General features: G+C 51.6%; 1 protein-coding gene across 1 annotated transcript; it reads left to right on the plus strand.

The window, feature by feature from the left end:
- Positions 1-6810: 6810 nt before the first annotated feature.
- DRD5 (dopamine receptor D5) lies at positions 6811-8235 on the plus strand. Its single transcript, XM_045879484.1, has one exon. It carries the CDS (start codon positions 6811-6813, stop codon positions 8233-8235), a length of 1425 nt encoding a protein of 474 aa, XP_045735440.1.
- The last annotated feature ends 3518 nt before the right edge of the window (positions 8236-11753 follow it).

The raw sequence follows: 11753 nt of genomic DNA on the forward strand, positions 1-11753 counted from the left end.
AGATGCTTAACTGTCTGAGCCACCCGGGTGCCCCTAAGCCCCCCTTCTTTTTTTACCACTTCACTATAAGCCTCAAGAAGAAGGGATAATGCTGTTTTGTTCTCCAACTGTGTCCCCTCTGCCAGTAGAGGAAAAGCTTCCTAATAATTGTTGAATGAACAAACAAACGGATGGATGCTTGACGATCTCTTGAGACAGAAATGGAAACTGGGAGATAGTTTCAATACGGCAGAAAGCTCAGGAAAAAACCCCCCACGTATTTATTTGGTATTTTCCCAGGCAGATTAAACAGTTATTTATGTATTTCCTTTTGGAAAAACCCAAATCAACTCAGTGAGGTTGACTTTTGCAGCATCCCGTTTTAGCTGAGCTCTGAAGGGGCTTCTATGCTCTGGATGGAGAGCTGCGAGAGGGAAGTTACGGGATTGCCCAGGAACACACACTACGAGCTCCTGGGGATGGGGACGGAATCCTCCTCTGTACAGTGTCAACCTGAGCCGGAGCTTCACAGATATTAATTATGGCACACACTGCCCTCTCGGCAACAATCCTTCGCTTGCTAAGAAAACCCTGATTTTGGTTGGGGAAGCCAAGTGCCCAGTCTTTGGTGATGAAGCCAAGCATGGGCATTCTGTTTCCCATGACCTGATACTCGAAACTGTTTTCAGTCTGCCTTGTAGTTAGGGGCGGTTTAATTCTGGCTAACGAGACCTAAGGTCCTCCTAAGATCTTTTTTGTTGGTGATACGTAAGAGACACATTAAGAAAACTCCCCCTGATATAGCCCCCCCCATTTTGCTCCTGGAGTTTGAACTTGGTCGTGGTGCCCACGGCTGTAATAGCCATCCTGTGACCAAGAGGGTCCAAGTGCACAAAGCCACAACACCAAGAAAGGTGGAACGTCAGATGAAAAGAACCTGGGTCCTCAGTTACGTCACTGGGCTTCCGCACCAGCCCCTTGCCTCTTCCCTCTGAATTTCCCATTATGTGAGAGGACTAAATGTCTTTATTGCATAAAGCCATGAGTAGGCAGACTTCCCATTACTCACAGCTGAAAGCACTTCTAATCAATGTCTTTATTTAAATTTTCTTTTATTTTGAAATAATTTCAAACTTGTGGGAGGGTTGTCAGATGACGAACTTTCATACACCCTCCACCAGATTCACCGAGTGTTCTTGACCACATGGCTCTCTCTCTCCTGCCCGGACATTATGGGATATGATATGACACACTCATCTCTTCCTGAAGCCCTGAAATGTGGTTGTGGGCATCCTGCTCCTCCCCCTCCTGACATTTCAGCTTGCATTCTCCAAGAAGAAGGTGAGTCTAGTGACTGAACTCAGGAAACCTAGGATTGATGCCATACGGTTGTCTAATGGTCCATTACTGTCAACTGTCAGTGGTTTAATTGTCAATAACTGTCTAACATACAGTCCACACGATCATTCTGCCAACTGTCCCAATAACATTCTTCAAAGGATCTCTCCCCGATCCAGTCGGCATGCCTCTGTGTCTCCTTCACTGGGGACAGCTCCTCGTCCTTTCTTTGCCTGTTGGGACATCAGTACTTTGAAGAGTTCAGGTCAGTTGTGGATGGTCCCTCTGTCTGGGCTTGTCTGCTGTTTCCTCAGGGCACAGGGACACTAGGTAAAGATGCTGTGTGCCCTCAGCGTGTCCCACCACGGGGTACTAGTCATCTGTCTGCCCTATCCCAGTCGTGTTAACTCCGTTCACTAGTTAAGGCAACTCCTTCACGTCGGGGAGGTTGTGTAATTCGACACACCTTCATTTCCATGACTCCCGTGTCTCTGAGCTGGGAGGGGGCAGAGACCTAGGGGCTGACCCTTGGGCTTGAAGAGGAGGCCTCCAAGTCACCATCAGTGGTCGTGTGCTCGGGGCCACTTTTCCAGCTGCAGGATGGATGCGGACGGCTCATCGCTATCCTTCTGCCCAGGCTCTGCTGAGCCAAGCTGAGTGCCCTGGCAAGACTGGCCCCTGGGGAGCTCAGGTGTGTCCTGTAACCAAGGACCAAGCCTTTCTGGGTATAAAACAGAGTTGAGTCTTTGGACCGCAGCTGTGGCAGCAACACCAAAGTCCTGACTGTCGCTCCTACTGATTTTGCCATTTGTCTCAGCGAAGCAAAGCCAATAGAAAATAATACCTTCAGAAGAAGGAGAATCAGTGAGTTCAAACAAGAATATTTGCCGACTAGATTAGGGAAACCCCCTTTGTGTTAAAATGTCCCAAGTGAATCCTCTTAGTACAATTTTGCAGGAACCAAATGTAGGGGAGGATCCCTTCCTTGCTGCCATCCTCTGGGGCAGGGCTCTGGCAGGGATGACAAGGGAGGGAGCTCATGGGCTGCCTACTGGCTTAGGGTCCATGCTGACGAGTCTGGCTTCCCAGGCCGATGAGAGACTTCTGGAAAATGTGGGACAGAGCTGGGGTGAGAGAAGGCAGCCACTCACTGCTCACACAAAACCATCGTCCCAGCGGACAAATGGCTCCAGGAGCCCTCCCCGTGGAGACAGGAGAGACATGGTCCTATTGCAACCTGGCTGCCCGGTGTTACTCTGCACACGTAGTGTCTTATTGATAGAAAACTCTTGTTTCCAAAAATGATGAGAAACACGTTTCTTTTTTTGTGTAACAGAGGAAAAAAACCTTAGAGTTCTGAAAAATCTACCCTTTCACACATGAAGCTCTGTGCCTCTGAGCCTTTGTGCATGCTGTTCCTTCTGTTAGGAATGCCCCTCCACCTGGAATGCTGGTGGATTCCGTGCATCCTCCAGTTTAGGTGTCTTCTCTTCTGTGTGACCCTTCCCCGTGCTGCCTGCTCCACCGGGCAGACCATCCCCTTGGTCTCAGCCACCACTGAACCATGTTTGTTCCCTGTGCTAGGCAGGGCCTTTCCAGTTGCAGTTGACTATGGAAGCTCAACTCAGGCATGTGGTAGCCAGAGCATGATTTATTGGCTTTTGTAGCTGCAAAGACCGGGGTACGAAGGGATCTAGAGGTGCAGAGATGTAATTTTCTCCTCCTCGCCCTGTCTCTTTTTCCTCTTCCTCTCCTCCTTCCTTCTCTTCTTCCTCCTCCCCTCTTCTCCCCCTCCTTCTCCCCTCCCTCTCCTTTCTCTCTCCTCCCTCCCCCACCCTTCCCCTCCAATGTCATGACTGCTGCATTATAAGCCGATCCAGGGGTCTGCTGGAGCGCAGACACCTGCTCAGTCCAGACGGCTATGGCTTGTATATAAGTCCTCAGCAAAGCCTTATTGAATGAATGAGTGGGTAGATGGAATTCAGGGAGTCAGAACTACCTGAACACAGATACAAAACCGTGTGCATGGTGCACCTGTGTGCGCCTCTGGTGATGAGCTGTCTGTGACGTCATGGTGTTGGGCACAGAGCCCTCTTTCCCCCACTCTCCCATCAGTAAAGATTTGCCAAGTACCCACTCATTGGCCTGGGGAGATCCGACCTGAATAAGACCCAGTTCCTTGATTTCAGAAGTTCAGAGTCTAGAGAGCCAGTAGCCATGTAAATGGCTGGTAATAATTCAGCATCATAACTGCTGCAGTGGGAGCTGACATGGGGTCTGCGGGAGCACGGGGCCCCTCTCAGCCCACAAGCCAGGAGGGCTTCCTGGAGAGGGGCTGCTTAGGTGAGCTGAGAGAGGAGGGGAATGTACCGACGTGCTCAAGCGCTCCATGCAACTTGGAAAGCCATGACCCATGCGGTCCAGGCTCTCAGCTGTGCTGTGTGTCAGAGAGAATCCCCAAATTCAAATAGTTTTCTTGCATTTCTCAAGTTCTGTGAAGGCAACAGGCAATCCTTCTCTGAAATTCCCCCTCGTCTTTCCTTTCCTCTCTCCTTCATGCCCCAGTGCCTCACCTCCTTCATTCACAGTGACTCTTGCAAAACCCCGCCCTGAGCTTTTAGTCCTCTCTGCCACTACCCACCCCCCCGTTGCCCCACCTTTTCTTTGTGGGCTCTTTGTTTTGAAGACCAGCATAGTCTCTTCCTTCTGGGATGATTCCCTGTTCCTCCAGCCTCTCAGGTCCAATAATGCATCCACTTTCTGGCTCCATTACAAAAGCCAGGACAGGAGGTTCCTCACAGGGCAGCCCAGGGCAATGAGCTGCACAATTCCAGCCAGAGGGAGAAGGGGGATTCCGAGCTACTCACAGGACATATTTCGGTCTCATTTCCCTTACCTTCTAAACTACTATTATTAACCTGTTTCGAAGAGGAGGAAACCGAGGCTCAGAGAGATCAAGTAACTTGCCCAAGATCCCACAGCTAGCAAATGTCTGCTCTTCCTGCCTGTTCTTTCTTCCTGTCTTCCCTTTGGTCCACGGAACTGTGATTTCAACCCAGCGAGGGACTTCTCTAAATATCTTGTCTAGGTCACTCCCCACTGTTACACTTTTCCTTCATAGCACCCGTCACAGTTGTAATTGTACATTTATTTGTTGTATTCTTGTATTAAATAATTCTTGTATTAAAGGTCTATCTCTAATAACCTCGTAGAGGGGAGGGACACCATAATTTTTAAACTCCCTTGTATTCCCAGTGAAGAACAGCATCTAAGATGGAACAGGTGCTCAGTGAGTATTTGCCAAATAAAAGTGTAAGGAATTGAAATTCAAACCTGTCTCCCAAACCCAAGTCCCTTTCTGACATCCTAAGTTGGTGTTCTCCAGGAAGACAAGACAGGGCGGAGGTCATTCCAGGGTGAGGGATTGCCATAGACCCACTAGGGAAATTACAACTAGTGTTTTTTGTTTGCTTGCTTGCGTTTTGTGGTGGTACTGGCTTGAATCCAGGCTGTAGGCGGAGGAGCAGGGGCAGGAGAAGATCTGGAGCAAGGGAAAGATGATTAAAAGCCTTCAAAGAGCTTACCCAAGTCCAAGGATCAGGGATTGCAAGGAGATACTGAAGGTTTTCCCCCTGGGGAATGACACGATCACAGTTACATCTGAGAAAGATTGCTCTGCCTGCCATTGAGTAGAGGGCGGACAGAGGATCAGGACAGAACCTGGAAGCTAGCTGAGTGTCGCCATAAAACAGGGTGGAGAAGACACAGTCCTGGATGGGGTGTCAGTGGAGAGAGGAGCCGACTAGCTCCTAGGAGATGGGGAGAGAGAGAGGAGGTAAGGATGACTCCCCAGTTTTAGGTGCAGGTCCCTGGACAGATGGTTTTTCCACTTCCATCAGCAGAAAGCACTGAAGGGAGAGAAGATTTGAGGGAGAAGACGCTGGAGAAGGCCAAGCACGCTGAGTCTCCAAAGTTGTCTCCAACAGCTTGCAGGTGTTGGTCCAGGGTGCAGATGGGGACCAGGGTGAATGGGGCAGGTGGGTCTGAGTGGAGAGAGAGATTAAGGAGGGGATGAGAGAGGCCAGTTCCTGTTTTTAGACCTCAGTGCAGGGCGCCTCAGCCAGTTCTCTCCCCAATTGTCTTCAGCTGAGCTTCACCCAGGCAGAAACTTGACCCTTCCGAAGTGGAACTTGTCTGCTGGAGGGAGGAAGCATGTTAAGAGCCTGGGACACTGCTCTCCTTTCCAGGGTTTCCTGCCATTCTTTTCCAAACTTCGGGCTTTGGGCCATCAGTTCAAGCCTCAATTTCCACTTTCTGTCAAGCACTGAGATATTAATCCATCTTTCTCAAGGTTATAAAAGAGAAAGACTGAAAATGTCCAGCAGGGAGGAGGCGCCCAGCCAGCAGGAGGCTCCCTGCCTCCTCCTTGTGTTTTGGGCTCATCCAAAATTATTCCCCAAAGGAAAAATCGCTTAAAGATTGGGGGTGATGGTGGGCAGAAAGACTGTCCCAAGAGGTCAGGTTAAGCCTGAATTTTAGAATGGACCATGGGGGCAGAGGGGGTAGTTTAGGAGAAGTGGTTTCTGGGAGACATGCCTCCTGACGCTTCTCCTAGATGACTGATTTCATTGAACCTTACACCCTCGGGGAAGAGCAGGAATCATTAGCCCATTTTGTGGATGAGAAAACCAAGACCCAGTGAAGTTTAAGGCGCTCAAGGTCACACAGCCGGGAATGAAGTCCCAGTTGGGTCTGCGAGAAATCCAAGGCTGCCTTCTACCTTACAAAAGCTCTTTCCCAGTCTAGAAGCCCGGGATTCCCCCCATCCCCACCCTACCTCCCCGTTCCCCAAACGTGTTGAGGGCCAGGGCACCCGGGCTGCGTCAGAGACCTCTTGGTCCTCCTGGGCCCGTGTTTTTCCCGGCACGGGGCGAGGATCCGGCACGGGAGCGCCTCTCGGACCTGCGGATTCGCCCCGGGACCGGGGCGGCGGAGCGCGGAGAGCGAGCGCGCCCGGGTACAGGTGGGGCGGCTGCGCGGGAGACTGGGGAACGCGGAGGCGCGGCGGCGCGGGCCCCGGGCGCTGACGGGGACGGCGGCAGCGCGGCACCGCTCGCCCGCCGCCGGCCACTCCCGGCCCCCGCCCCCTCGGTGCCCGCTGGCTCTTCGCTTCTCGGGCTGCGAACCAGACACAGCCGCAGCCACCGCAGCCACCGCCGCCCGGCGCGCACCGGCCGGCTTCCTGCCCCCAGCGCCGGCCACTGGGGGGGCGCGACGCGGCCACCGACCCGGAGGCGCTCGAGGGAGCGAGAGGGGTCCCCGCGCACTCGGGGCCCCGGCGCAGCGCACGGTGAGCGCCCCCCGGGGGCTCGGCGTTTCCCTTAACCGCGGGTCCCGGTGCGCCAGCCCCCGGGTGCCGGATGGGGTCACCCGGGGGGCGCAAGGCCGGAGTTGGGACCGCGCGCAGCCCGCCCCTGCCGCCGAGCCCCGGACATGCTGCCGCCGGGGCGCAACGGCACCGCGGAGCGCGCGCGGTTCGGGCAGCAGCAGCGGGCGCCGCGGGGCGCCGCGGGGGGCGCGGAGGGGGCGGCGCCGCTGGGGCCCGCGCAGGTGGTCACGGCCGGCCTCCTGACCCTGCTCATCGTCTGCACCCTGCTGGGCAACGTGCTGGTGTGCGCGGCCATCGTGCGCAGCCGCCACCTGCGCGCCAAGATGACCAACGTCTTCATCGTGTCCCTGGCTGTGTCCGACCTCTTCGTGGCGCTGCTGGTCATGCCCTGGAAGGCGGTCGCCGAGGTGGCCGGTTACTGGCCCTTTGGGGCCTTCTGCGACATCTGGGTGGCCTTTGACATCATGTGCTCCACCGCCTCCATCCTGAACCTGTGCGTCATCAGCGTGGACCGCTACTGGGCCATCTCCAGGCCCTTCTGCTATGAGCGCAAGATGACCCAGCGCGTGGCGTTGATCGGGGTCGGCCTGGCCTGGACCTTGTCCATTCTTATCTCCTTCATCCCAGTTCAACTGCATTGGCACAGGGACAAGGCAGGCTCCTGGGGCGGGGTGGAACCGCCACCCAGCCTGGCCAACGGGACGCCCTGGGAGGAAGCGGGGGAGCCAGAGGCGAGGGCCGAAAACTGTGACTCCAGCCTGAACCGAACTTATGCAATCTCCTCTTCGCTCATCAGCTTCTACATCCCCGTGGCCATCATGATCGTGACCTACACGCGCATCTACCGCATCGCCCAGGTGCAGATCCGCAGGATTTCCTCCCTGGAGAGGGCCGCGGAGCACGCGCAGAGCTGCCGCAGCCGCGCGGCCTGTGCCCCTGACACCAGCCTGCGGACATCCATCAAGAAGGAGACCAAGGTCCTCAAGACCCTGTCGGTGATCATGGGGGTCTTCGTGTGCTGCTGGCTGCCCTTCTTCATCCTTAACTGCATGGTCCCCTTCTGCAGCGGGCGCCCCGAGGGTCCTCGGGCTGGCTTCCCCTGCGTCAGCGAGACCACCTTCGACGTCTTCGTCTGGTTCGGCTGGGCCAACTCCTCCCTCAACCCCGTCATCTACGCCTTCAACGCTGACTTCCGGAAGGTGTTTGCGCAGCTGCTGGGGTGCGGCACCCTCTGCTCCCGCACCCCGGTGGAGACAGTGAACATCAGCAATGAGCTCATCTCCTACAACCAGGACACCGTCTTCCACAAGGAGATTGCAGCTGCCTACATGCATATGATCCCCAATGCCGTGACCCCGGGGGACGGGGAGGGGGACAAGGAGGAAGAGAGCCCTTTCGATCGTATGTCCCAGATCTCTCAGACGTCCCCAGATGGTGACCCTGCGGCCGAGTCTGTCTGGGAGCTGGACTGCGAAGGGGAGATTTCATTAGGCAAAATAACGCCTTTCACCCCAAATGGATTCCATTAAACTGCATAAGAAGCGCCCCTCCTGGATCTACATAGCTGCACAGACATTAACAAGCATGCAGAATACACACTCATCAGTACACTTCCAGTGCTGCTCAGTGGATCACATTTTCTGGGTCTGTGTAGTAGCCCACGGGCTTAGAAACCTCACCAGACTGATTTGCTTTTGAAAGAACCGGCAGAAGCGTTTGGCATAAACTCAGTCAAATATACCCCAGCCTAGCAGAAATGGACCAATGGTCCAGTTAGAGAAGAGAAGGTGGTGTTTGATTCTAAAAAAAAAAAAAAAAAAAAAAAGTAGTAGCTGGTCTTTAAAAAATATACTCTCTGCTCCCTTTTAAACAAATGGAATTGATCACTGACTTATTTTTGTTTGGTTGATTTGTAGACAACAGGTTCTATGTGTGTGTGTAGTGTTGCAGGGGGTGTGTGTGGCTTTCGTGTATCTTACTTCCTGTGGTCTGTGTTAATGCAGTTTCTGCTCTCTGTGTGTGTCTTTACGAAAGCTGAGGAACTCTTTCTGATTTGTTCTGGTGTCTAATAAACACAAATTATGTGCATGATGGGGTGATTATCTTTGCTTTGCCAGATTGGTTTTCAGAATAGTTCCTGGAGAAACCATGAGAGCATCCCTAAAATCAGGGAAGATTCTGGCTTGGGCTGGAAGCTTCTTTATTTTATCTTTGCAGACAGGTTGGTCTTATAGGTACATACAGGAGCAAGGACCGTGAAGAGATTCCAATTCCTCAGGTTTTTTGTTTTAATTTTTTGTTTGTTTGTTTTGTTTTAGATACACACATCTCAAGTCTGTGCTGAAAGCCAGCTTCAGTGCCATGGCATCAAATAGGGACTTCTATGCCCTGGAATTCTAATATTTTTTTCTCATTTGGAATCTCCTTTTTAAAAAATAACATACAATAATTCTCCCAGGTCCTAGACAGATGCTATCAGTTCATTGAAAAGATCATACAGCGCAATAGCTGAATCTTTCTCAATCTCAAATCTGTAGTGTTTTAGACTTACGTGGCTTTTGATCCACATTTCTGAAAGGCTCTGAAATGTGTGAGCTGATAAGCTTAAAAAAAAAAATCTCATTTTTAAATAGACATTTTCATCTGTAGGCACCAAGAAATGAGAGAATGCGTTTTAACGAAAATGTAGGAGCCAGAGATGATATTTGAATGAACTTGAAATGGGAAAATTTATTGGTTGAGGTGTTCAACAAAAAAAGAGCCCAAGGAATTTCAATCTTTTTGTTCCTCTCTGCAGCCTGCACAGGGAAGAGGAGCGTTTTATTCTAGAGCCATTCCAGTTGAGAGCATGTTATTACCACTAGATCTAAATGTGAGCATTGTTAATGGAAGCAAATGAAATCTGAATATGTAATTTCTTATAAATCCCTACTTGGAAGCAGGCTTATCAAGGACAGTTCAATCAATTTTGGTCTCTTTAGGGATAATTTTATTGTCAGTCTGCTGAGCAACCACGTCTTGTTCACTGCAAAATGTGCACTGCTTGACACATAATGCTTAATAAATATTTGTCGAATGAATATTTCTGGAATGGTGAGGTTGAAACCAAGTCCTATTTGGTACCTTAATTTTCATACCTGATTTAGTCAAACTGATATTGGAATCTGAGGTCTGTGTTCAGTTTTTGGTCTTTTTGTGACCTGATCACTTCTGTGGACCATTTGGGAAACATGAGGGGCTATGAGAAGTGCCCTGCTTTAGGATTCAGAAGATGGCTGTGTGACCTTGAATGAGTCCAGTAACCTTTCTGGGCCGCACTTTCTGTCTGCATCTGTAAGTTGAAACACTTACACTAGAGCACTGTTTTCCAAATTGTTCTTCACTGTGCACCTGTTATGGGTGGGGTCTCGGGCCACCTAAGCTCAGGAAACCCAGCTAAAATAATTGTTTTCTCTACAGGGCTTAGAGCTTTTCTGTGCAGTGTGAATCCCCGAGCAGGAGAGAACTCTGCATTGCTTCCCGATATCTTTGACCTTGTGAATCCTTGTTTGGCTCAATTGCTTACGCCCTTCTCTCTGGAGACCACAGTTGCAGGGAACACAGTTTGAGAAAGCCGAATTGATCTGGAAGTCTCCTAAGTGTAGCTAATCTATTCTAAAGGACCCACTGTTATAAGCAAGTTGTTTTTTTTGTTTTGTTTTGTTTTGTTTTTTACTTGCGGCAAATGTGTTCTAGGCCCTGGTTCAAACAATTTCTGTGTTAGGAAAATGGGTTGTGTGAGGACTTTGGAAATCCCTTTTGCAAAATAGCTCTAATCATTTCTTGTAATTATTTACACCCACTCTGTGCTGGGCGCTGTTCTAGGAATGTAGTCACCAAAGAGTCTGGTGTCTTGAGCTTCTGCTTTAGCAGGAGGGAGATAAGTGAAGGAACACGACCATATTGCCTTGCAGTATGAGCACAGCCCGGACTCCGATATATCAGTTCAGGCAGTGACAACTGATGGGACACGGACAGCACAGTGAGCAGGGTGGGGGAGCTGCTGTCTGATTTTGGGTGGTGGCTCTCAGAAGAGGCGATGCAGAGAGACCCAGACGGAGGAGGGTCGGGGATGTTAAGGTCTAGGAGGAGGACTACTCCAGGCAGAGGGAATGGCAGCACCAGCGCCTGGAAATGGGACTACGCTTGGCACGCCGGGAGAAGGGAAAGGTGGTCAGTGTGGCTGGAGGCCTCTGGAGGCTCATGCCAGGAACGGGAGAGCAACAACAACACACATTGCGGGGGCGCATTCAGAGCCGGGCACCACACATGTGCTCATTACCACGGCCCACGTGCTACGCCGGGCACCACGCGTGTGTTCATTACCCCCAGCTGCATTCAGCTCGGGGCACCACGCATGTGCTCATTCATTCAATGCTCACAACCCTGCGAGGCAGGCACGTTTATTACCCCCATTTTACAGACGAGGAAATGAAGACATTAGGAAGCTAAATAACGAGCCCAGAGTCACATAGCTCGTGAGTGGCTGAGCTGAACTTGAACTTGGGCAGCCTGGCTGTGGAGTCTTTAATCTTCACTGCCCTGGGGCGGTGAGAAGGGCTGCCAGGGCATCCCCAAGTCAGCAGGTGCACTAATGAGGGGGATCAGAACATCCCTTGTCCGTTTGTTAATTAGCTGGTTACCTGACACTTTCCTATGACACTTTCCACATGTAAGCCAACCTCCTCTATTCACCTGCTCTGAACACTCCATGGTGTTTGGAGGGGAGGCAGCAGAAGGCAGTGGAAAAAAGAGCCATGTCCCGAGCCCTTATGTGGATGGCCAAGTGCTTTCCTGATTCTACTTGACCCTCACATTAACCTCACCTACTGTCATTTGTCCATTTTATAGATGAGGACACTGAGGCACAGAGGGGTTAAGTTGCTTATCCAAGGTCATATGGCAGTAAGTGATGGAACAAGTGTTTACACCTGGTCCAGTGGTTCTCTGTTGGGGTGATTTTGTTCCCCAGGGGACATCTGGCCTAGTCTGGAGACACTTTTGGTTG

The sequence above is a fragment of the Mirounga angustirostris genome, unplaced genomic scaffold (genome assembly GCF_029215605.1).
Source record: "Mirounga angustirostris isolate CCGP_5_RB_7025 unplaced genomic scaffold, mMirAng1.0.hap1 SCAF_2, whole genome shotgun sequence".
Classification (NCBI taxonomy): Eukaryota; Metazoa; Chordata; class Mammalia; order Carnivora; family Phocidae; genus Mirounga; species Mirounga angustirostris.

Excerpts from the sequence above, each read along its gene's own strand:
- DRD5 (XM_045879484.1), top strand. The coding sequence starts at position 6,811 with ATGCTGCCGCCGGGGCGCAACGGCACCGCGGAGCGCGCGCGGTTCGGG.